The 27,263-nt window shown below is 36.8% G+C and overlaps 1 protein-coding gene across 2 annotated transcripts in view; it reads left to right on the top strand.

Moving 5' to 3' along the window:
• Nucleotides 1-22,764, top strand: part of clpxa (caseinolytic mitochondrial matrix peptidase chaperone subunit Xa) — a 36,206-nt gene extending 13,442 nt beyond the window's left edge. Inside the window, exons 6-14 of one of the 2 annotated variants that reach the window (XM_052040456.1) lie at nt 5,183-5,224; nt 12,025-12,201; nt 12,855-13,019; nt 14,605-14,693; nt 15,909-16,073; nt 16,640-16,939; nt 17,731-17,823; nt 20,111-20,217; nt 21,814-22,764. In XM_052040456.1, coding sequence (XP_051896416.1) covers nt 5,183-5,224; nt 12,025-12,201; nt 12,855-13,019; nt 14,605-14,693; nt 15,909-16,073; nt 16,640-16,939; nt 17,731-17,823; nt 20,111-20,217; nt 21,814-21,904 — 1,229 coding nt within the window. In that variant the 3' untranslated portion in view covers nt 21,905-22,764. The remainder of the gene's footprint in view (nt 1-5,182; nt 5,225-12,024; nt 12,202-12,854; nt 13,020-14,604; nt 14,694-15,908; nt 16,074-16,639; nt 16,940-17,730; nt 17,824-20,110; nt 20,218-21,813) is intronic. The other variant, XM_052040457.1, reaches the window with a different exon arrangement.
• Nucleotides 22,765-27,263: the final 4,499 nt, after the last annotated feature.

Genomic DNA, 27,263 nt, shown 5'->3' with positions numbered 1-27,263 from the left:
CTGGTAAATGTGAAAAATAAAGGAGAGGTCAACTATCCAGCATTTGCTTATCAGTCTGAGCAACTCCAAATTAAAAGATATGATGTGGCAATGTTGCATTTGACCTGTGCACACAATAAAGATGCGGCCCCAGCCTGAAGTAACCAAGTGACTTTTGTCATGATTGTGTAATCGACTCCATCAATAAGAGTTGATCAGAGGCCACAGATCCAATTCTGTGTATAGTGTGAGAAAGAGTTGTAATTTAGGTTTCAGTGAGAACCAATTTGTTCCTTATTCGACCTCTAGGCCTGATAATATGGAGAATACAAATACTGCAAGCCAGACTGATGGTTTACAAGGTGTTGTTTTGTGAAAGGATCCAGCTGATTTGCAAGTTGGCAAATTGGAGGTGACTTGCAGACTACAAGTGGGGTGGAAGAATCTGGGTGTGAAATGATGGTTAGAGATGGTTTCTTTCCTATGCCATTTGGAGAGGAGGATGATTGCTTGCTTTCTTCCTCTGGCAATCTTGGAGGATTTGGAACTTGGAGATAATTCTTTGAAGCAGAATTGAAGGAATCACAATTCTAACATTTTAACAGTTTAAGTATGATCTTAAAAGCTAAGCATTATGGAAATAATGTAATCAACAGTAAAGGCGAATTGAGTGCAGTGGGATTTAGAATTGAAGTATGAGGCCACTTAGACCATTGAGTCCATTGCAAATCTTTAATGCATTTTGCATTCAATAAATTTTTTTTATTAAGTGAGGAACATTGGGTCTTTTTAAAAAAAGAAGTCTTATTTAATAAATCCACCACCCTTGTCTTGCTCTGGCTGTCAATATTTGTCTGCAAATGACAATCATTCAAGTTATTTTTCCCTGCAGGCATGATCACCTGTTTATATTAAAGTAATTTTAAGAAATAGAATCTGCAGTCCTCCCATTGCAAGTGGGAAAATTCTTTCCTGTTTAAGATTTTGGCAAATACCTCAGTGGTTGGTAATTCTCCATCCGTCTCATTGAAGAGTCCATTGCTCAAAAATTGGATTGCTACTAACTATCAGAAGAGGTCTAGCCAAACACTGACCTCATTCCACTCCATTAGTGGGGGGGGGGGAGGGGGGGCTATAGTGTGAAAGGCCATAAAATATTTACGGCTGACATGAGCATTAAAGTGTGTGGCACTGAAGTGCTTACTAGCCATCCACCCTGTATTAGTGGAGTTTTTTTTTGTGATTAATATATTTCACAAGCTGTTGTCTAATTATCTGAAATCATCTAAGAGCATATTTGTGCTGGGGATTTCTACTATCTAAGCACAAATATCTCTGAAGAAATTAAGCCCAGAGAGTGTGAAAAAAACTGTGCCATAAGGATAGTGAAGCATTTTATGTAGGGCATTTTTATAAATGACAAACAGGTCTGTTTAATACTGTGTTTTAATTGTAAGATAATCAAATTACCCTATGGTAAATAAGTTGTAGTATGTCCATTCCTGATGTTTGGTGAATAATAATAATAGATAAGAAAAGATATTTTTTTAAAAAAGTAGGTATTGTTGCAATTTTTAATCTGGTGTTTCAGTTTCTATTTAATTATCTAAAAAGAAATAATCAATTTCTCACAAAACTTAAAACATTTGGTGAAGATCTTAATAGTTTTTACTTTGTATGTCACTAAACCTTGCATAAGTGATCACAGCATTCACAAAGAACAGTCACGCTAAATTTCTGCCCACAATTATTCATGCCATTTACGGCATTTATTGGGAGTTGCTCAATGCAATACAAGACTCCACATCATAAGACGCTGTCTTCTGTTTTAGTTGTTAAATATGTTTAAGGCATTTATTATTGGAATGTGTTGAAAAATATTAACAACTAAATATATATTTAACATCTCACCTGAGGAGCATAAAATTTTCATGTCTTAATGAATATAACAATTAATACAAAACATTTTCAGTATTTGATTTAAAATATAAATTGTGATCATTGTGTTTGATATTCATGAGGTGTAGCCAATCTGTTAATATCAGCAAAATCACAAATGAAGAACCACTGCAAGTGTTGTTTAAGTTGAAAGTAAATTGCCTTATTTCTACCAAGAACATGAGCTGCAATCTTTTTGTACAATATTTTTCAGTTTGGTGCAAGTTCAAAATGTTTTCACTCATTGCCAGTAGTGAACTTTCAGGCTTTACTGCCTGCCTAATTCTTGACCAGTCATTCACTTGGAACTTTGCCCCTTGTGTACAGAAGATTAAGTATGATAAACCATCTTTTTCTGAATCAAAGTTCCTGGAATATAGATTATGCAAAGGATAATCTGATGATTCTTTGTGACTTATGATCCCAGCCACTATTTATTTTGAAGATGTAATATGGTACAATATCTTTCATTTACTGCATGTTATTCAAATTTGCATATTTAAAAGTTAACTTTAAAAGTACTGGATACAGCTTTATCAATTTGAGAGGAATGGAGAGGGGAGATTGGGAGTATTTGGCATTCAGGTGAACATTTTACATTTGTTTCAGGTGATCCCTAGGGCTAATTTTCCCATGCAGCCTGGAAAAGCAGGTCAATCTGGGAGAGGGAACCCCAGAAAGCCACTCAGCTTTTATATGTACATATAGAAACCTATAATGTCCTGCAGGGGTGGCAGAAGGATGCCACTTCTTTGTCATTTTGGCATTATTTTGGGGGGCCCAAGTTATACACTACTTCATGAACAATATATAATAGAACTAGGTCATTTTCTGAATTGTAAACAGCTCTATTTAGTCATCAAAATTCTGTTTGCTTTACTTGCCTCTGCTATGTTTTGATTTGGCATGTTTAATGCTATGTGTATTCATCTCAACTTTAGCTGTGCCATGTACTGCATACTTCTAACACCTAACTTTCTTTCCATTGTGTAGTGTCTTGCATTTGTCTGTTGTGTTTCATCTACTGATAAGCATATGTAAAGATTATTAATTTTAGGGACACTCTCTTGGTTAAATATTCTACAAATTTGGAATTAGTAAGAAAAGAAAGGCAAATCTTTGAAAGAAAAATGCAGCAGCCCTTTACATTCTGAGTACATGAATAAGTTCCTAAAAAAAAAGGCATTCAAGACATAAGTGAAATGAAAGCGATTGAAATTTTGCCTTTTAAGTTTTATTTTAATCCCACGTGAATTTCTTGGAGAGAACCTGGATGTAAGCAACAAATTGGTAATGTAGATTTTTTTGAAGAACTTATTGTAAATGATTTAGTTGAGGAACTTAACAGAATGATGCATTTTAATCAAGTTGGAGAAATAATAGAGTATATATTTTTCATCTGTTCATGAGGGACAGAACGTAAATGTGCATCAAGCAGTTTAGGAAGGAAAATGATATGTTGCCCTTTATTGAAGGAGGTTGGAGTACAAAAGTAAGAAAGTCCTACTGAAATTATGTAGGGATTGGCATAGATGGAAGATAGAGTGTCCAACAGGAAATAGAATAGGCATAATTTGTTGTTGCTTGGCAAGATGTAATGAGTAGTATGCTGCAGAGATTGGTGCTCTGCAGGGATTAGTGCTGCGTCCTCAATTGCCAAAAGTTTGTGTCATCAGCAGATTTAGCAATCAAAAATAAAGTTGTAAAGAGGAAATACGGAGTCTGCAAAGTCATATAGTTAGGTTAAGTGAATAGGTGAACATTTGGCAAATGGAATATAATGTGGGAAAATGAGAAGTTGTCCATTTGGCAGGAAAAATGAAGCATATTATCTAAATGCTGAAAGCTTGCAAAGTTCTGAGATGCAGATGGATCTGGGAGTCCTGCTGCATGTTCACAAGATTACAGGTATGGCAAATTACTAAGAACTATAACAATGTTGTTTATTGCTCAGTGGACTGAATACAGAAGAAGGAAGATCATGCTTCAGTTATGTAGGGCATTGATGAGACCATATCTGGACTATGTAGTATTCTTATGCTTATTTAAAGATGGATTTTAATGGGTTGGAAGCAGTTCTGATAAGGTTTGCTAGATTGATAGCTGGAATGGTGGGTTGCTTTATGAGAACAGGGTTGCACAGACTTGGCTTTTATCCACTGGAGCTTAGAATGGTGAGACATGACTTGATTAAAGCATAGGAGATCCTGAGGGGCCTTGACAGAGTGTATGTGGAGAGGATGTTTCCTCTTGTGGGAGAATTTGGAATTAGGGGTCACTATTTAAAAATAAAAAGGTGCCCATTTGAGACAGACAAACCATTTATTTTCTCAGAGTGTGGTGAATTTTTAGAATTCCCTTCAAAGGATGTTAGAAACCGTCTTTCAAAAATTGTAAGGCAGATGCAGATAGTTTTTGATGAGCAATGGGGTGACATGCTATTGTAGATTCTTGGGAATGTGGTGTTGAGGTTACAATCAAATAAACCACAACCTCATTGAGTGACAGAGCAGGGTTGAAACTGATTAGCCCACTTCTGCCAATTAATATATTTGTATGTACCCGGGATCCTAAGAGGGATAGATGGCAGGTTCTTTCCTCTGACTGGAGAAGCTAGATCTGTGGTGCATTGAGATTGAAGGGTTGGCCACGTAGGACTGAAATGAGCAGAAATGTCTTTATCCAGCTGATTAGAAATTTTTGGATTCTCTATACTGTAGATGCTCAGTCATTGAGAATGTTTAAGTCAAAACTTGATAGATTTTTTGGAAATTGTAAGATGTGAGGATCAGGAAGCAGAGTGGACAAGGCATAGAATTAGTATTGAGCTCATTGAATAGTGAGATAGACCCGAGGAGTCATATGGCATACTACTCCTTCTATTTCATTTCTCATGAAATACAATATTAACTGATGTCTGTTGTGGTACACTGAGTCTTTGCAAAGGATGTTTTTGAGTTGCAGCTTTATTTTTGAGTTTTTGCCTCTCACTAAATTGTCATGCCAATCCATGCTATTACATATTCAAATATCAGTTTTGTGTTGGTTTCAACTCTTGTGCATTATTTTAATCACGTTTCTGTTGGGGAGGTGTTGGTTAAAGCTAAAATCTGTTCTGTATGTTAATTGTACAAGATCTGTGGTCTTTGTAAAGAAGCAATATGCAACAGATATATTTATTAAATGTGCAGATTGAACATTCATCAATGCCTGTTGCTGCCTTTAGTTAGTTCGCTCTTTGATATTATTTCTAACCTTTCTCTAGAGTTAGAAATCCGAAGACGAGAGGATGAGTACAGATTTACAAGTAAGTTGACTCCATCTTCTCACCTGTGCCCTCTTTTTGGTTTTTCTTTCTTTTTTTTATTTGAAAACAGTCTTGATTTTTAACTGAATTGTGTATCCAGCCACACAGATAGTCATTGGTGGTCTAAAAATGGACACAGGTGATAAAGAGAATCATAAATATAAAATGCAGTATTAATAAGTGAAATGAACTAAATGCAGACAAAGTTGAAGTTTCTGAAACTTAGTGAAAATTTTTGATAGGGAACCTGAACTTCATCACTGTTTTCCATAAATTGATCACAATTTTCTGTGCTCCAAAGCTGACTGTTCCTTATTTTACGGGAGCATTTCCTATCTTTCATGTTCTAACTCTCCTGAAACAGAACCTTAATTCATGAATTATAATTGCTTGTGCCATGAATTGGAAGATTAGTTTGAGAAAGGCTGGCTTATTTTTCCCATGATATATAAGGCAATAGGCTGTGCTGGTCAAACATTATTCTGATAGGTGTCTCTCAAATTCTTCATTGTGGTAAAATCCAGCCAACAGGTTTAATGGCAAACGTATCATTTCATGATACTCCAGTTTTATGCAGTAAATTGATTAAGCGGATGTAGTATGTGGGAACCACAAGAAGTGGTATTTATACCCTAGCCTTTATAGAACATAATTTTACCATTTCAATTCTCCCAAAAAATTTTGCTTTCCAGTATGTTATATCTGTTGGTGTTTATTTATCCATTCATTAAGGTCATTATTTGAATGACAATTTAAAATCCATCTTTGTAACCCCACAGATCTGCAGCATTGTGTTTTGTGTATATCTGTACTTGTGTGTAGAAGCATGATGAGATAAATAATGCTACGTTACTGTGCTATGCTTTTTACTCATTAAAATGCCAGCTGCATTTTTTTTTAAACTAGCTTGATTTTTAGAACTGTAGCAGTGTTGTCTTTTGATATTGACCACTTTGGTACGTGTATAGTACAAATGCTTGGCAGGCAGAATCACTTTTATATTTACTTATTCCTCCATGTCAAGGACTTCAACAGTCCTGTTCAGGAAAGATGGCTATACTAGTTGTACTTGTGTAACATAAAACTTAGGACCAGGAGTAGGCCATTCAGCCTTTCACATCTGCTCCACCATTCAACATGACGATGGCTGGTCATCCATTTCAGTACCCTGTTCTTGCCTTCTCCCCATATCTTCATTCCTTTAGCATTAAGCAATATATTTGTGCCCTTCATGACTTCCTGAATACCTTTAGGACCTGGCTTTCTCTATCGTCTGTGGTAGAAAATTCCGCAGAGGATAATGGAGGCCAGGTCATTAAATATATATTCACCCATTCTTGAGTGAAGAAATTTCTCCCGACCTGTTCTTATTTGCGTATCCTATACCTTGAGGCTGTGGCCTCTGATTCTGGACTCTCCAGCTACTGGAACATCCTCCCTAGTTTCTAGTCTGTTTAGTCATGTTAGAATTACATGAGCATAAATGACCCAATCTCTTCTTATACGTTAGTCCAGCCATCTCAGGAATCAGTCCAGTAAATCTTAATTGTACTTCCTCAATGAGAACTTCTTGCCTCGGGTAAAGAGACTAAAACAGAGTACAAAACACCAGGTGGGCTCTTGCTAAGCCCCTGTATATCTGCAGCAAGATGTCTTTGCCTCTGTGCTCCAATCCTCTTGCATTTACCTTCTAACTGCTGGCTGCACCTGAACACTTGTTTTCATTGACTTGTGTATAAGGACATCCAGGTCTCATTGCACCTTCCCTGTTCCCATTCTATAACCTCATGTGCAGAGCTCTACCCTGTTGGTTCAAAATTTTATTAGTAGCAATGCAGATCCTGCAGTGAGTACATCATAAACCACATCAGATTCCATACTTAGTGTTAAAGTAAAACTTCAGGGTATGGAAATGAGCCTGATTTGATTTTACAATGTTTAGGTCAATTTTTGATCTCTATAGGCCCTGTATTACAAAAGCAGTAGTATAATCATCAAGCTAGGATTGACCAATCATTTTCAATATCAAAGAGAACAGTTAGCTGTAAACCCTCTACAAAGTTGTGACTACAGTAGCATCACATAAAAATTGACACATCAACTAATGTTTTATGCCTGTGGAGCTTTTAATTTCAATTCAGATGATAAAATCAATCTGCATAGCAGACCAGCTTCTCCCACTGTTCTTAACGAGAAAACTTTTTCCTAGGAAGCATTGCCACTCTGTAGTACCTCTCAGTAGCAAAGTCCAAATGTGAAGTTGACCGAATTGCTGAATCAGGATTCCTGGATTATTGCAGTCTCTGGGAAACCTAACACCCTGTGTAACTTCTCCAGTCTTCTGTCAGTAGTTGCCAGAGTGAAATTTATAAGTTGCATTCATTTGAAAGTTGTGACAGCCTCTAAATGCATGATGGATATGCTTTAAATGAAAGTGATTTTGTCACGATCGAGTGTTTTACATTTCTCCATTTTAAAAAATGTTTTGCATAATATAGTTCAATGATGACTAAAAAAAATAATTTGTTTGGATGTGTACATAGTATACATTTTGAGAATGGGGATGCTTTCTGGTGGGTTCATAATGACAGGTTGATATCTGCAGCAAATATATATTTTGAAACAAATATATTCTTTGTCTTCTATCCATCTTATTCAGTTTTTATAACTACTGTTGACTTCTCATTTTTTTTGGCTCGTAAGTAATCAACCCAACATTCAATCAATGCACTTGGGATCTGGGGATATTTGAAATATGACTCTGTCTATTGAAAGGATAAACCACTCAAATGGACACAATGATGTATTATCCAATTTACTGGTGAGATTGACAAATAATTTAGCTTAAGTTCATTTCTGGTGGACCTTTTAAAATCTAGCCGTTGTTTACAGATGATTTTTATTTGCCAAGTATGTAGTTCTTGTTGCACTGTTTGCACAAATATAATCTCTCTCTCTTTCTCTTTATTAAAAAAAACTATTTGACCTTTGTTGCTATTGTTTGTCATCTTCTCACAAGGCTACTTTCTCCTTTAAAGACACTGTAAACGAAAGTTGTTGATGCATTTAGGTGCCAAGACTCCTTATAGAATTGGTCATTCGTTTTTAGAAATGTAAGTCATCACTCTATTCAGGGACTTGAGTTCTGCTTCTGATTCATTAGTTGGTTTTCTTGTGAATAACTATCAGTTTGTGTTGACAAATTCTGTGTGTGTAAGAGATGTATTGTGAATTATACCTTTCAGTTTGTTGTAATAATCTACAATAATAAAAACAGAAAATGCTGGAATTACTTAACAGCATCTGCGGAGAGAGAAACAGAGTTACCATTTCATTAAAATTAGGAAAAGTTAGAAATCAATCATGTTTTAAGTTGCAGAGAAGGCTGGGGTTGGGGTGGTGGTGGAATGGGTGGTGTGGATAGTGAGAAGAAAGGAAATGCCTTATAGTGTGGAAACCAAGAGAAGATTAATTAATACAAGTGGCGTTGGCTAAGAGAAGTTGGCGAGGGCTTGTTAATCATAAATGATCTGTCTGGAGCTAATGTCAATAGAAAGAGAGGAATGAATGAGAATGCAGGAAAGAGGGGGGAAAACAACAAAACTTGAATTGTGGCATACAAAACTGCAGTTGCTGGAACTGTGAAATAAATGCTGGAAATGTGCTGCAGGTTAGGCAGCATCTGTGGAGAGAGAAAAACAGAATTAACATTACAGGTTGGTAACCTTCCTTCAGAACTGGCCTGAACCAATAGAAACTGGAAAGGCTGGTTATCTGAGGTTATTGAACTCTGTGTTGGGTCTGGAGGGCTGTAATGTGCTTAGTTGGAAGATGAGATGCTGTTCCTCCCATCTTACTTTGGGCTTCACTGAAATGCTGTAAGAAGATAAAGGCAAAGAGGTCTGAGTGGGAATGAAATGGAGAGCTAAAGTGATGGGCAACTAAAAATTCAGAGTTGCCTTTGTGGACAGGACAGAGGAGTGCCACAAAATGACCGCTCAAACTACATTTGGTTTCTCCATTGCTAAGGAGACCACATTGTGAGCATTAAAGCACACTAAACTGGAAGAAAATCAAGTTAATCTCTGATTCATCTGAAAGCAGTATGTAGGTCCCTGGTCAGTAGGAGGGGAAGAGATCAAAGGGTAGGTATTGCCTGGGTGTTGGTGGTGATAGAAGAGTAAACCAAGCAGTGTAGGTAGCAGTTCATTCAGAATGTTAAAGAAGTGGAAGTGTCTGGTGGTTGAAAATGGTGGAAATTACAGTGATTTATTGGTTGTTGAGGCTTGTATGGTGGAAGGTGGAGACACCTTGCTGTATGCGTGGGGAGAGGTGAGAATGGATGTGTGGGCAATGGAACAGACATTGTCTTGACCCCTGTTAACTATGGTGGGAGGGGATACCACAGTTAAGGTAAAACAAAAATGTCCCAGAAGGACTGATGTGGAATTAACTCCATCTCAGGGATGAATTCTGAAGTGAGGAAAAGGAAAGAGTCAGAGATGGACTTGTATGACAGTGGACTAGGGTGGAAACTGGAACTAAGATGAAGTACAGGACATAGTGCCAGCACTCTCCAATGCACTGGGCAGAAAAAAGGCAAGGGAGGGGCTTGAATAGGCCTGAAACAAGGACTTTTCCACATATCCCACAAAGTGACCAGTTAGTTTGGACCCATGTGAGTATCAATAGCTACACTTTCGATTTGGAAAACTGAGTGGAGTTCATGGAGAAATAGTTCAATGTGAGACTAAATTCAACCAGATGAAGGAGGGGTGGGGACAGATTGAGACTGGTTGGGCCTCTGTTGATAAACCTCCCATGCCTTTAGGTGTGTATAAACCTTGATAATCAGTATCAGATTACACCAAAAAGGGACCCTTCAAGTAGGATGGAAGGTTTCAGATCTTTTGCATGAGATAGATATGATACTGTCTTCTTGTATTGTTTGTCTTTCTAGTGAAGCAATTCTTCAGTGCTGTTAGGTAAAGAGTTCTATGCCTTTTATTGACCATTGATGAAGAAATGGAAGTATATTTCTACATTAGTTTGGTTGGAAGGAAACTTGAAGGAGTTAGAAAGTTCTAATGTGGCTGCTACCCTGGCATGTTGATTTGCAAAGTGGTTTGATGAAGTCTTGGTATGTTGCAGCAGTGCATTTTGCTGATTGTACACTCTGCAGTCATAGTGGTGAAAAGACAATATATTTCGAGAGGTGGATGGGATACCAATTACAAAGCAGATTTAGATGGATTTGAGCTGGAACTTCTTGGGCATTGCTGGAACTGCACTCATCCAGACAGTTGAACTGTATTCCACCACACTCCTCACTTAAGCGTCGCATATCACCATAGAAGAGTTTCAGAGATTTTACAAAAAATGTGGATGCTTGCACACATGCAAGCACACACACATACCCTTACCATAGAACGGACAGGCAGTACAATTTTAAACCATTAATTTAAAATAAGGTATTGCTTGAGAGTGGTTTTGTTACCAGTGTCAATTAAGGATGCTGATATTGCTAAATAGACTCATCACATATTGTCGCAGGTTACAGAGTAATTTGGGGTGGGAATGAGGCAAGTGGTCACCTGTTAAAGTTGGAGACTTGCTTACATAACAGCAATTTCAACTTGTGTTGCAGATGAGGGGAGGAAAAAATTCCTTGGTGTAAATAACTGAGGGAAGAGATGAAGAATGAACTGTAGTACTTCCATCTGATGCAAATACTGAAAATGTATATTTAAATATCTAAAATGTAAATTTAAAGATCTAAAAAAAAATTTGGAAGGAAGAACAAAGTCATCTGAATATTGAGCAAATTAGTACTGCAAATATATGTGAGGTCTTGTATCTTGTAAGCATCAGTCTGCATTTTTCATCCATATATGCATGTTTCCAGCAAGAAATTGAGAAATATTAGCCTGCTTGTTTTACCTAAATTTGGCGGGTGGGGGGAGAGATCCTGACAATTCTCCAGCAGATTTCTTCAAGTGACAGTTATAATTACAACTCCTGCAGATGGTAAGTGCTGTATTTTGCTTTGGATCATATGATTGATGAAGATTTGTGTACAGATATTAAAATCTCAATTCTAGCATTTTTTAAATTTCAGTTTCCATATTTTCAGTTTGGTTAACTCAATCATGAAGTGAAAAGTAATTTACTCGGTGAATAAACTTCACTTCCGTGGATTGGGATGTGTGTTTTATTTTTGTCATCTTTACTCTATTTCTATTATACCTGACTAGTGCTGGTAAGAGTAACCAGTCTTTCCTTTCCCAACACTTATTGCTAAATCTTTTCCCACTATATCCACACTTACCCCAAAACATCCACTTCCATTTAATTAGCTTTTTCTTTTGTTATTTTTGGACCTAATCATTGAAAATTTTATTTATGTATGTAATCACATGAATCTTAGAAAATGCAATGCATTTACAAGTTGTATAAATGCAACAGTCAAATTTGAGACCTAGTTTGTATTACAATTTTGAAGTCGCTATCTTGTAATTTTCTTTACAATCTGTCCTATTTCATGCAACTTTGCTATTTGTGCCAGCAGAGGTATTAAGACCCATATTGCACACTTTACAATTGATGTAAATAATATGTATTCTTTTACATTTGATGCATTGACTGCCAGTCACAAATACAAAATACGGCTTATAAGTATGTTGCTAGCCCCTGCAGAGGAGATTTCTGGAAGTATTTGCAAAATATTGAGATTCTGTTATTGTTTGTATCAATTATCTGAAAGAGTAAATTATCTGAATACTTCATTTTCTTTCCTGCAGAGCTACTGCAAATTGCAGGCATTAGTCCACATGGTAATGCCCTTGGAGCTTCCATGCAGCAGCAGGCAAGTCAGTCAATTCCCCAAGAGAAACGAGGAGGCGAGGTGCTTGATTCAGCTCATGATGATATAAAGTTGGAGAAGAGTAACATTTTATTGCTTGGTCCCACAGGATCAGGTCAGTTTAACAAAATATCTTTACGTTGCTGCTTTGAGCTTTATTATGCCCATACTCTGCAATCCTCCTGTTTTAATTTAGCAAATATTATGAAAATTATATATGATTTGAGTTCTTAAAAAACCAGGGAAACACACAGACTGCAAAGAAGAAAGCAAACTTTACTTGAAGTATTGATTCTGCATGGGACTAATTCAATATTGCTGACTGCTTTTTGCATATTGAATTTTAAATGTTATAATGTATTTTCATTGACACCCCTTGTGAATGGAATCATTGATAATTAATTGAGAAGTGAAAAAACTGCAATGCTGGAAGTTTGAAACAAAAACATAAGTTGTGTGAAATACACAGTGAGCCAGGCAACATTGATGGAAAGAGAAATTAAGTCAACATTCAGATTGATGAACTTGCTCCGACAAAATAAGGCAGTGATTTCTGTTGTTGAAAATCATTATTGTCTTTTAGGTATTAATTTTCTAGTGCAAAGTGATTTATTTGTTGTGCTTTTTCTTTGCACACAAAATATTTATTTTCCTGAAGCTGCAAATTTGTTACAATTGCACAGTATTGTTTATTTTAATATTTGGAATTAAAGTGTTGCTGTGAAGATGTAAGATAAGCAAGGTATTAAGCACTTTTCTTATTTTTAGGCAAGACCTTATTGGCCCAGACCCTTGCCCGATGTTTGGAGGTTCCGTTTGCCATTTGTGACTGTACTACCCTGACGCAAGCTGGATATGTGGGTGAAGATATTGAATCGGTTGTTGCTAAGCTCTTGCAGGATGCCAATTATAATGTGGACAAAGCACAGCAAGGTGAGATTTGTGGAGCATTAACTGCAACCATAAACAGATCCTCAATTATTGAATTTGTGGGCTTTGCAGTGTTGCCTGGGTAGATATTCAAATTATATGGCCAAAGTTGTATTCTCGCAGCATGTGTTGCAATCTTTGCCAGATGTTTAATTCATTAAATTAGTAGTGATTATTGTTTATTGCCCTCATGCTTTTCACAGATTATAAAAGGATGTTTAATTCCATACTAAACTCAGTGGCTGGATTTGGCATTCTGCATGAAGTACAAAGCATGCCTGTGCTCTGAGGAAGCTGTGCACATCTTTCGGTCATTGTGATGTGGATTTGCCCTCTTCTGATGTGCATTGCTGTTACATATCGCTAGGGAGTCCCAAACAGCTAGTAACGATGATGCCATTGGACTGGATGCCAAGTTGTTTAGAAGAGTTTTCTGGATACAAGGATGTAAAGAGATTGAGGAGGAAGATGGCATATCATAGTCAAATCTTTCTAAAGTATACATGAAAGTAGTAAAGATTGCTATGTTTAGAGACATTTATCTGAGGAAATTACACTAAAAGTTACTCTTGGGGTAAGAGGTTGCTAATGTTGCTTTCAGTGGTGCGTTAAGCAATAATTTTGTGCTACTGCATGCTTAAAAATAATTTACTCATGGATTAGAGTAATATTTTCAGGATATTTTCTGATGAGAGTAGTTCATAAATGCTTGAAGTTCTCCTCAGTTCAAAGATTTCTGGAGATTATGCTTGGACTCAGTGAAACAGGAACCTGGAATCATAAAAAATGACTTTCTGCATTTAACTGCAAACGTGCATACTCCAGAAGCAGCTGTCAGCTTCATGCTACGATGATTGCAAACACTAACAGTTTTAACATCATCAATATGCCACCAGTATTTTGCCATTGTAATAGTTGAAGTTTTTGTCTTTTATGTTGGTAACTTTTAATATTATCATGTTTAGAAATGCTACTTAAAAAATACATGCTACTTGTGAAGCAAAATAATGAGAGGTGAAACTAATTTTAACAAAGCCAACAGTAATGCTCAGAGTCTTTCCACCCCATGCTTTATCTGAGCAGGTACTTGAACTGTGAGCCTATACTGGATTGTTCGTAAAATGTGACATTAAAGTTAATCCCCATTTATTTGTTCATGAAAATCAAAAGAACTGCAGATGCTGAAAATCCAAAATAAAACCAAAAATTTCTGGAAAAACTGGGTAGGTCAGGCAGCATCTATTGAAAGAGAAACAGAGTTAATGTTGTGGGTTGAAGAACCTAGTCAATGAAGGGTCATTGACCTGAAACATTAACACTGTTTCTACTTCCACAGATGCTGACAGACCTTTCAAGTATTTCTGTTATTTCATATCTTCAGCTTCTGTAGTTTTTGGCTTTTAAATTAAATTGCATTTATCTACCTGCTCAGGTGAATGTTAAATATTCAAGTGCACTCTTCAGTGAGGATCAGGGATATCCTCCTAGTGTCTTGTCATTTATTCTACAGCCATCACCAAATACGTGTGCTGCTTATTTAATTTTATGCAATTTGGTTATCATCTTAATAAAATTAATTTATTTGCAGGAATAGTATTCTTGGACGAAGTAGATAAGATTGGCAGTGTTCCAGGGATCCATCAATTACGTGATGTGGGTGGTGAAGGTGTTCAACAGGTCGGTGATAAGGAATTTCAATTAAATAAATAGATTAATGAAAAAATGTTTTTAAACAGTGTTCAGCATGCTCACAATAAAAATAATCGACTGATTTCGTTTTTTGTTTTAGTTCCCTGTAGATTCCCTGCAGAACCAATAGAAATATACTAAGTTATGGATGTTGATTAGCTTAGAGAGATGATGGTGTGCCTTATAGAGAAACTTAGTTTTATTTAGCTGTACATACAAATTAGAAATGGGCCACTTGGCCCATCAAACCTTCTCCACTATTTAATAGCATCTCTGCATTCTCATTTACCTCCAGTAACCTTTCACCCTTGTTTCTTATCAAGAATCTATCTTTGCCATAAAAATACTCAAAGACTCTGCTTCCAGTGCTCTTTGAGGAAGAGAATTCGTAAGATTCATGACGGCAGACTATGCTTGCAGCTCCACAAGAGCTGGCCAATCCATCTCCCTGTTTGTATGTATGGGCTGTTCACAGGTCAGGTGTTCATAAGCTGTAGATGGAGGAGATCATTGCAGTTGATAGATTTTCAGAAGGCTTTTGATAAGGATCGATAATCAGAGGATAGTGTTTTAAGACTATGAACAAATGAACCAGAAGTCCCATAAGAAAAGTACTTCACAGGTAGCTTAGATGAGAGGATTGGTGTTCAAAGAGGGGGCCGCAACCCTCTGGTGGCTCACGGGATGTTTTAAAAACAAGAAATGGGCCGCTAATTCCCACTCGTTTAAATAAACAATGCCCACACACTAGAGAGCTACTTGTTATTAGGTTGCATGGGTGTACCACTTCGTGGTTGTGGTTGCACAACATTGTGGGCTGAAGGGCCTGTTCCTGTGCTGTATTGTTCTATGTAAGTGTTAATGCTTTGCATGTAGTTCTTGAGAAGATGATGGGTACAGATTCATTAGTAACCTTCAAAGAATGAATGAAAAAGAGAATGAAAGAGAAATTTCAGAGATGTGGGCAAAGGTTGATGATTGCTCTTTCAAAGAACAGTGAAGACTTGAGGGCTGAAGGTCGTCCTCCTGTGTTGTACTGTGATTGCTGGATGCTATTTGACTATTTTAGTGTCCCCTTCCTTTAAAATAGTGGCACCGTAGGAATACAACAATCTTGGAAACATTCCTGATATTTCTGATTTGAATTATTTGAATAGTTGTGTATATTTTATTTTAAAGGACTTCCTTTTTTCCCTGACTTAGGGGCTGCTGAAGCTACTTGAGGGGACAATTGTAAATGTTCCAGAAAAAAATTCCAGAAAATTACGTGGAGAAACAGTTCAGGTGGATACGACCAATATTTTATTTGTGGCGTCTGGTGCTTTCAATGGTCTGGATAGGATTATCAGCAGGAGAAAGAATGAAAAGGTAATGTTTCTGGGGTATGTTCTTCATGCACCTTGGCTTTGAACAATAGTTAATACTAAATTGATTAGTCTTTGTCTTCTACTGTGTTCTGTTGATCACAGTTACCTGAAATCATTACTGCTTTACCCCTAAACTTTTTTCCTGTACAAATTCAGACTGGAGCTTACAGTTCTCCCAAGTGGCCATCTCTATGCAACTATGGACAACTAACATCAGGGACTAGCTTGCTTATACCTTGATTACAGCCAGACCTAATCTTGACCTTGCATTATAACTTCCATGTGTATTTGTAAATTGCTGATAGTGGATGATGACACATTGGGATACTATTAAAAGTCTTAATTAAATACAACTCTCTGGCAAGGTCGGAAAGCATTTTAACAAAGTTATTTTTGTAAAAATCTAGTCCTTTCTCTTTTGAGAGCTATAAGCCATCCCATAACTTAAATATTCACTATTTGTGTGAAGAATTATTGTTAAGTTATAATGTTTTTTTGCTAATTTATAAATTGCTTACATTAACTCTCTCTTTCTGTCTCTTTCTTTCTCTCTCTCTTTCTATGCAGTATCTTGGATTTGGCACTCCCTCAAATCTTGGCAAGGGGAGAAGGGCAGCAGCAGCTGCTGATTTAGCAAATATGAGTGGTGACAACAATACAGTCCAGGAAATGGAAGAAAAAGATAGATTACTTCGCCATGTTGAGGCCCGGGACCTGATAGAATTTGGAATGATACCAGAATTTGTAGGACGTCTGCCTGTGATAGTTCCACTACATAGTCTAAATGAGGACACATTGGTGCGGATTTTAACAGAACCTCGAAACGCTGTCATCCCACAATACCAGGCTTTGTTTAGTATGGATAAGGTGTGAATTACCACTCTTCTCATTGTTTTATTTCACTAACCAAGGAAAGAAGAGATTATTTTGAGACAATTCTTTTTAATAAATATTGGTAATTTTCCACCTATGTCGATATTTGCATTGGATATAAAATGTGGGAGGGAAATATCGTAAAGCCTCTTGTCCCATCTAAACATGTCCTTTTTGGGTCCACTTACATAACTAGATCATTTTCCATCCCAATATTTCTTATAAAGGATGCAAGCTCTCTGGGAATCACTGTCTGATAATACATGTCCTTGTGTTGTCTTTTTTAAAATGCCTACTATTTCCCTTAAAATTCTCTTTGCTGGGAAAGCAAGTATGTAGCTTCCTTCTAAAACCAGTTAATAAAGTGGTACAGAAATGACACTTCAATTTTAGCTACTGCTTATCCATTTTGTTAAAGCTTCAGGCCTTTGGTGAAAATGGTGCTTTGCTAAGTGAAGTGCAATCCATCTTACCAGTTAACACAATTGCAAGCCATGGTTTAAATGGAAAAATGTAATTGCTCAAACACCAGAGAATTTATTACTATAGAGTGATACCCAAAAGGCTGCTGAATAGACAGAAGGTAATGTGAAATAATTGAAAGACTTGAAACAAATAATTTTCAAAAATTGAAAGTTTCCTTGAGGCTTTCATTTAAAGTCCTGCATGTACATTTTGGATCTAACCATTTTTCTGAGAAATTGTATCCAGAGGCAATAATTTGTAATGTGAATATTTGTCTTTGTTATTGTTACTGATCTTTCAACTTTTAACACTCTGTTTAGTGTGATCTTAATGTATCTGAGGATGCCTTGAGAGCTATAGCCCGCCTTGCCCTGGAAAGGAAGACTGGTGCCCGAGGTCTTAGATCAATCATGGTAAGTTTCCGAAAATATTCCCTAACAGGCCTGGTTTACAGTTCTTGGTGTTTGTGCTTGCTTACTACTGTGTTCTAACAGGGGTCAAGAGATGGGGTTAAGACAACGTAATTTTCTAAATGGGTAGTTTAGATTAGAGAATTGGTGTTCAAAGAGGGGGCTGCAAATGTCTGATGGATCACGGGATGGTTTAAAAAAAAATGGGCTGCTCCTTCCACTCCAAGGAGCTATTTCTTATTTAGTTCCATGGGTGAACCATTGGTTAAAATTGGTCACCTGAAAAAAAAAGTTTGAAAACCACTGAATAAGAAGATCTACTTAAGTCCAAATAATTTCTGTTATATCCAATATATAATCCAAACACAACTATTTATTGTTAGATTACAAGTGTGTGACAAATGTTGTAATTTATTTCTATTATTGTCAGTTTTATGAAATCTCATTGGGCTGGATTGTACTGGATCCCTAGGCACCTCTCAGTCTGCAGTAACTTGATCCAGTTAGGGGGCTGGCTAAGCTGACCGTCCATACCTGAGAGGCCTCCTTCAAAGCTGAGGCCCCACCCTGGAACACCCCGATAATCTTTTGAGAATTCCCTGCTATGTAGTACTATATATATGCCACAGAAACCAGCTCTTGGACCCAATCAGTACATAACGGCATTTGTGCTCTACTCAAGCATTCTCCCATTTTTCTTCTTCTAAATTTGTCTGCGTAACCTCTATTCTCCTTCGTGCTTGTCCTGCTTCCTTTTTAACGTACCTATACTTTTTGCTTGAATCACTCTGTGTGGTAATCAGTTCTATGTTCTCATCACTCTTTAGATAAAGAAGTTTCTATTAGAGTTCTTGGTGACTATCTTGATGGTGTCTATTTCTGCTCCTTCCCCCAAAAATGCTATCTGGATTCACTCTGTCCTAACCTCTATTAGATCACCCGTTTTGTCTCAAAGTCACCTTGAAATCCATTCTGCCACTTGGCCTCTGACCCTGTTCATCAGTCTACTATGGGGTATTCCATTGAACGCATTTTGAAAATATTCATAGAGCGTAGAAACAGGCCCATCTAGGTAAATTGAATCTACTGTATTAGCATTGTCTACTCTCTCTGTTACCTCTTCAAACAAAACAATAATGTCAGTCAAGCAAGATCATTTCTTTTGAAATTCTTGTCAACAATTCACTATTATTCATTCTTTCAATGTGTTCTGTGATCTTTAGTGGAATTCCATTATCATTCCCACCACCAGTTATAATTCCCTCAACAAGTTTTATCTCACTTGTCAAATACAAGCATTGTATAAACTATCCATCGGTCTTCTGGCACTACACCCTTCCCTAATAAATTATCAAAATTGAGCAGTGGTGCCTCTACTTTCTTTTCCCTAGATTGTTTAATAATGTGTGTGTGTAGCCATTCTGGACTGAGGGTTTTATCATCATTTGAGCTTGATTAGTTTATTTATCTCCATTTTTAATTTGCTTATCTCATTACTCATCACATCATTCAGTGCTATGTCCATATATTCTATCTCCCTGATAAATCAATTTTCTGCTTTGATATTTAATATTTCTTCCATCTTCCTGTGGCCTCTCCGTTACTGGCTGTATTCCCATCACAACTCTATTTTTTGTTTTGTCTTTGTTGATAATTTAATTTCATTGTTCCTCTTTACTTTAATAATTGTTTTCTTGGCTTCCTTCCTTTTCCCTCCATAACTTCTCTTAGCATAGACTTCACTGCTGTCCTTATACTTAATGAATGCCTTGTTTCCTTACCCTCAATTGTTCCCTTATGTTTTTATTCATCCATAGAGTATTATGAGTGTTTGGTTTGTTATTTCCTTTTAACAGAATGTATTTTCCTGGACTCTTTTGAACACAGTTTAAATGTTTCCATTGCCCTACATTTTTGTTAATATTACTGTCTGATGGCATTAAATGTCATTGACAATCAGAGTAAAGTAGGAGGTCAAATGCGCTGGTATCTGACCTCCAGCTCATCTGTGTTCCACATTTAAATGCACAGACACTGAAACAAGAATGAACTGGACCCCAAGGAAGAGATAACTGGATGTTCCCTACAAAGGTCCCAGCCAGAGATGAGCATAATCCAGCCCAATGAGAGAGATTGTATGATATTTCAGTTATTTGCCAATAATGCATATTAAAGCACCTTGCCTGAGAATTAAATATTGTTAAATACCACATTTCTGAGTGCAGAAAATCTGGTTTGTTTTTGTGGCTGAGGTAAAACTGCAACTACTAAAAGTAAGATGTGTTTTCAGGAAAAATTGCTGTTGGAGCCAATGTTTGAAGTGCCAAATTCTGACATTGTTGCTGTAGAAGTGGACAAAGACATAGTTGATGGAAAGAAACCACCTGGATATATACGGTAAATTTTCAGTGGTCATTTATGTCTGGGGAAAGTGACAGTGACGAAGTTTAAAATCTCCTGCATGGACTGCAAAGATTGTGCTTTGTCCTGCACATTTCTACCCTGGAAGTAGAGTACATCAATTGTAAGATAGGCAGGAGCTTCTGCTTGCATTGTTGGCCTTTATAGGTCATCCATAGAACAAGAAATGATCACAGAGAAAGTCACTTAATGATTGTAGGTGATAACACAAGATTCTCAAAAGTACATTTCCCAGTAAACTCACTAAAAATCATGAGGTTGTCATTGCCTGTGTGATCTTTGCTTGCCTGCATATCAGTTCTGAAAAAAACTGGGATGATCTATTTATAATCTTTCATAAATTTAGTGTTCACTGGGCCTTGTTTCCATATGGTCAAATCCTATTTTGAAGCCTTGGGACTATATAATGTTCTTCTTCATAGTTCCTTTTTAAGTAGCTTCTCCCATTGCCTGTCAAAATGCTCTTCAAATTAACTCAATAAATCTTCACAATTCCTGAGGAAATATGGCAGTACATTTTTTTTCATAAACTCCATGGGGAATTCACGTCAGGCAAATATCACAATTAATGGCCACATTGCAGAACAGAAAGCTGGAAAATATTATGGATGACTTAAACCAGTTTTCTATTGGAATCAGAGAATGGAACATTCCTTTTGATTTGCAGAAGGACTAAACTGAAAGAACACAATTCTGGTTACAACATTGCAGTCAAGGGCAAGGCAAACTTATCTTTTGTACCCATTGGACCTCATTTATAACAATAGCAGTTCTTAAAAATTCCACGTGTTAGCTAGAATGTATTGTTGCAGTAACAAAATTCCAACTACAACTTTTGCTGATGGCTTGGTTCTTAGTAAGAAACTGTTATATGATGTTTTGTCTTCCTATTGGGTACTCTGATAACCTATGAAAAATATTTTCCATGAAACCATACAGCAGTATTTGCTCTCTTGTCTCCTCCCTCCTTTGTATCCCAGTGTATGTAAATGTCAAAGAAAAGCACATCAAAAGGAGGTCACTCTTTCACTGCACCATTGCTTTTAAGTGCAGACTCATTTTGGGCTGTTTGTCTAACAGGTGGGTATGGATAGCACTTTTGTTACATGCCCAAATTTGAATAGCAGCTGCAGCTCCAGTTCAGCAGCACTGTTAGTCATGAGAAACAGCTCTATTGCAGTTTCTCCTCTCAGAGTCATAGTGTTATACAGCGCAGAAATAGGGTCTTTGGCCCAACTCGTCCATGCCGACCAACTCCTAAGCCAGTCCGATTTGCCTATGTATTCCTCTAAACTTGTTCTATCCATGTACTTGTCCAAATGTCTTTTAAATGTTGTAATTATACCTGCCTCTACTGCTTCCTCTGGCAGTTCATTCGATATACCCACCACCATCTATGTGGGGGAAAAAAACTTGCCCCTCAGGTCCCCTTAAAAAAAGTCCCCTCTCACCTTGATTCTCTTTTATATAATAACTCCTTTTTTTAAAAAAAAGTCTTAAAGTTTGAAGTTTTTTTAAATATAAATCCCTTGAAAATTGCTTTCAACTGAATACATATTTCCTTTTATTTAGAGCCCCACCGAAGGAACCTGTTGAAGAGGAGTATGATTCTGGAGTGGACGATGATCGATGGCATCGCCAAGTAGATGCCGCCAACAACTGAACATCGTAATACGGAGCAATGTGTGCAAAGATGAGCCTTGTACAACATTGAAACTAGTTTTATTTTGATTAATTTTAAGGTGTTATTAACCTGTTACTCTCACCAGAGAGTTACTGTTTGAAGAGAATAGATTTTTGGTAGGGGTTGAAAGTCTCCATCCCCTTAGCATGATCTCAGCAGACCTGGAAACTGATCATGTCATTGTAAAATAGAAAATCTTTGTACAGTGGACATTATGCCATCTTTGAATCTTACTGTAAACACATTTCTCAGTGTGTTTATTATATGTTACAATTTTTAGCAGCTGCTTCCCTACATTTCAAAAAAACAATGTTCAGGAACAAACTGTGCAACCCTTGTACTATGAGAGCAAGAACTTATTGAACATCCCTTTACTTTTCATTAATGCATCTGAACATTTACGGTTTCTTTGTGCTAGAGGTGCTATAGCTGTATTACAAAGATTTACTTTCATTTGAAAAAGTAGAATTTCATATTTGTGTTCAAAATGTAGGAATCAGATTGAACTGTAGCAAAGGTCAATGAAATTGAAAATAGGTTTTACTAACAGCTATTGTGGGGATTTCAGTTTTGATTCTTGATCTATAATGTTTTGGCCATGATTTTGGGTCAGTTCTGCTTGTGCTAAAATATACATAATGTTGTTTTAGATATCTTTGATATTAAGCACAATACACATGTACTATATTTTTTCTGTACTTCCTTCTGTGCTATTGTGACCAGCAACAGAATTGATTTTAATCCTTTAGAAATTCACTTTATTGTAACACTAAAGGATATGAAGATGAATTACTGTAAATCCCTGGTTGTATAAATAAAGTGTACAAATTAAGCACTTACCAGATTGCAACATTTGTGACCATGGCACTTGTTAGAACAATTAATGAACAGGCAGACTTAGAACTATTCAAACAAAGAGACTTCAAGAAGAATCATGGGATCTGACATTAACAGTACTTTCACAGGTGTTTGCGTCGTCCAGAATTGTAACTGCACACAGCATTTGGATCACAGAAATCCTACATGACATTGTGTTCTATATTTTTAAAAATTGAGAGAATTTTGATGCAGAATATTCCGATAAGTTCATTTTCTACCTAAGTGATCCAAATTAGACTTCAGAACAGAAAATGATAAAAAGGGATGATAAAAGGAATCTTCTAGCCTTTACTTCCTGATCTGCAAGAAATATTTTCAGCTGTCTTTGGATACTTTGGCAAATAACAATCTTCATGTGTGTAGACAGACAAGGAGCTGTTCGATGATGAAGCATTAGATAAAATTAAGAATGATTCGGATTGCAAATCTATTTCAAGTAATTGAATTTTCTTTTTATTTGTTTCATTTCCATTCACAACCTCATGATTTCCATTCCTAAAATGATTTCATAGTTCCTGTTTCATGTCAATTCCACTTGCTCATGAGATCCAAAGACTTGAAAAGCATGTGAACACTTCTAGCACACCATATGTTCTTAAATGTAATTCTGAATATGACATACCTGTTCTCCTTTGGAAAGTGATAAATCTCAAGAGACTCCACCTGCTGTTTGGAGCAATGGGCTACGTTGTCAGTGAGAATGACTGAGTCACAGGATAGAATGGAACCAACGATGCTCATCCCATTGCACAATTTAGTCCATCAGGGATAGTAAACCAAATACAAAGACCTTAAAACATTTGCATAATTCACTAGAAATATTTCAGATCAGTTGTGAGTTCAATCTACTCTGTTGTTCACAAGCTGCTTGGTTCTCACACTCGATGAACCAGATTTCCTGGATAATAATACCGTTTTGGGTACTTGGTTTGGATTGTTGATGATAAAAAGCTGGAAGCTTGGGACAAATGCCAAATGTCCACAATTAGCTTATTTTCTATGATTCTAGTGTCTCTCAAGGAGCTAGCTCAAGTTGAAAATGGAGCTTCACTGTGATTGGGGAGTTACAATGAGAACTTCCAGAGCCACTACACTTGAACAAAAATGGAGTCAAACCAAATATTTGGTAATTTGATGCTAAAATGTTCTTCTTCTTGTGGATTCTGAACTACCTTGTTCCACATAATTAAAGATATGCAGTGTACTTAAAAAGTTTAAAGTAGCTGTCTTCATTGATAAGAAACTCAATGGTGTTTGCATTTCTTTGGAGAAGTTTGTGAACTGCTATTGATTGAATTATATGAATTGTATTATTTTTATTCTCTTGTATTATTTGTAGATAGGTTTTAAAAGTAGCATGATCAATTTGAATAGTTATATATCACATTTCTACTTGATCATAAATTATAAAATAGTTCCTTCAGTCTGATTAACAATTCCTAAGAGAGGTGGGTGGTATGATGCAAAATTACTTCCCCAGTGTAAAGATTCTTGCAAGTGGGTACTTGTAATTACTGTTAGGCATCATGTATAAGAGCAAGTTATTGGAAAAAAATAAGTTCCATGACTGTGGGAACCAGTCTTAGTTTGTAGGAATGTCTATAAACCTCATTCTATAAAAACTCAAATCATGACGCTTGAAAAGTTTCACAATCTCTGCACCAAGAAGGCACACTGATGAATCTCAGGCAAAAGCTATGGAGACCAGCAATTAGAAGAACCTGGATCAATCTGTTTTGTGCAAAGACCAAAGAGGGGCATGACCAGTAACACAATGCATTTTCTGCATGTTACTAAATATACTGGACATCCTTGAAAGATATCCTTTCAAGTAGCTTTAAAACCTCTTCTGCTTAACCTGTTAATTCATTTCCACATTCTATTGGACAATATAAATGATCAGCAAATAACTAAATCAAATATAACCTAATAGCAGATTTGATTTTTTTTTGTTACTAAAGAGACATAGCTTAAAAACATTGGAAAGGAAAATGACGCCTCTCAATACTCAAGTAATCAAAGTGCTTTCTTTTCAGGTTCATTGTAAGTAATTCCCTAGACTCCTAGGAGTTAAGGATTTATCCATGCCACAATGCCAAATATTGGCAATTAATCTTAAGGGAAAGTAGTATATTCCATTTATTCCCATATATTCAATAAATTCAAAGGCCAGGGAAGTTCATTTTGTGGTAATGTCCAGAAAATGTCATTAATTTAGATTAACGTGCAGCAAAGTGAAGAGCACTGTTCAACCTATTGCAATATCTACAAAACCTATGAAACATGATGTTAATTACATAATATGCTTTTTGATTCACTTAGTGATCTAATTTCATCCAGGTACTGCTCATATTGAAAATACTACGCTTTGGGTAGGTTTAAAGTTTCAGGAGGTTTCTGCAGTTGTTTCTGGAAAAAAAATGTATTTCCAATTTTAATGGCAACAGTGTTCTCTTTCCAAACATGTATTTTCTCAATAATACTGGAAGAGCCTAGTGGCAGCTATATTTAAACATTTGAAGATTTACTTACTCATCAAGGTTTAACTCAGTAAATTGCTCCTGATTGTCAGATGTTGCAGATAAAGAAGTCAGTTTTGATCACATTCAGCATTTTCTAGCACACAAACAGTAAAACATTATTTGCATTCCTGATACTTTTATTAAACTAAGTAAATTCTTTTGCTATTTCTTGTTGTTAGATTAAATGGAATGAACAATTTATAAATTATGGCAAATATTAACCTCATTTCATACAGTTGGTATGAAATGGATTAGTAATAGACTGGTTACACTGGATTTGAAAAGCAGTGAGTGGTATTTTGTTTTAGTTGATGAACAGCAATCCTCCACCCCACCCACCTCTTTATTTTGCTGTGAAGGAATCCAAGTGTGCACAGTGTTATGGACTCAGTGAAAGTCCCTTTAAGATAGAGAGTGTGTGTGTATGTGTGTGTGGGGCGTGCTTACGTCAATAGAAGATAAAGGACGTAATGACGTTGTTGAAGAAGTCAGAAGAAGAAGAAAGAGAGAGAGAGAAGGGAGAGAGACACCAGCCTGCTTGTTTTCTCTATCGATGGATGAGAAACAATAACTGTGTTTGCCACTGAAATCCATGTATGGAAGTTGGAAGTAATCCGGTGGAGTTCACTTTGTTGCTGACCTGTAGAAGGAAACAGGTATTTGTATGTGGACGACCACGGTTCGGATGCTTTTCGGGGTGAGGAAGTCACTACCGAGTAAACACTGAAGTGTCGTTTGGGTTCCATCGTGGAACATTTGGATTTCGTATGTACTCTCTCTATGTTTTTCTACATCTACATCTTATCTTCAGACAACGGTGGTTGTTGAAGAAGCCCTTGCTCATGTTTCACCTTATGGCTTGCGGAACTGAACTTTAAGAACCATTCCGGAACTGGGAGTTTTGGACTTTGTCACACACACACACGAAGAGTTTAGTTTTGGGGTTAACGTTCGAGGTTTAACATTTTTGAATTCTAACATACTAACATTTTTACTTTTATTTTACGTATTATCATAAGTAGTGATTAATAAAATAGTTTTTAACACTGAATCATGCTCAGTGTGTTTCTTTTGTTGCTGGTTTGTGACAACAGCCATGTAAAAACAATCTACTCTATGGATTAGAAGGCAAGTACCCACTTGAACAAGTTTAATTTAACCCTTAAATTTTAAGGTACAATTCTCTTGTGGGATTAGCAGTACATATATCCCTTGATTTATATAGAGTTTACATTCCAGGAAAACATTGTGTTAGGTAAAAATCTGTAATTTGAAAAAGCGATTCCCATTAGTTTCAACATGTATACTATAAAAAAAAGTTCCATAATCTGGCACTTTGGGAGTCTGGTGGTGCCAGTTTAGCAGATTTTCCGGACTATTGAATGTGACACCTACTAATACCCAAACATATTTTTATTTCATTTTTCTTTTATATGTTACACAGTAGTATAATGAATCTTACAGTGAGTTTAAAGGGAACAGGAAATATACAAGCACATCTGAACCTGGTTTCTGGCTGCAAACCTAGTATGCAAGGATTAATGTTCCTGAACCCTGGTATCCAGACCACAACCACGGCTCTGGCCGCGCACACCCAGCCTACAGTCTTTCTCCTGGCCTCAGCTGCACTCCAGACCCCCAGCTCCAGCTGCATAGCCCACTTGCACTCTGGACTTCCAGCTCATATTTCAGACCAGTGAGTGAGCAACTCTGTTCCTTCTGCACCCCCCCCCCCCCCACACACACACACACACCTTCTCCCCTACACTCCCACACCACTGCTCGCCACTTCCCCACCATGGTCCCTTCCACACCCCACCCCTGCAACTGCAAGTCATAGAACAGTACAGCACAGAACAGGCCCTTCGGCCCACAATGTTGTGCCAACATAGCTAATCCCTCCTACCTACAGAATGCCCATATCCCTCCATGTTCCT

Source organism: Pristis pectinata, chromosome 28 (assembly GCF_009764475.1).
Source record: "Pristis pectinata isolate sPriPec2 chromosome 28, sPriPec2.1.pri, whole genome shotgun sequence".
In the NCBI taxonomy this organism is placed as follows: Eukaryota; Metazoa; Chordata; class Chondrichthyes; order Rhinopristiformes; family Pristidae; genus Pristis; species Pristis pectinata.
Note: the sequence above shows the minus strand (reverse complement) of the source record. Positions and strands in the feature narration are given on the sequence as shown.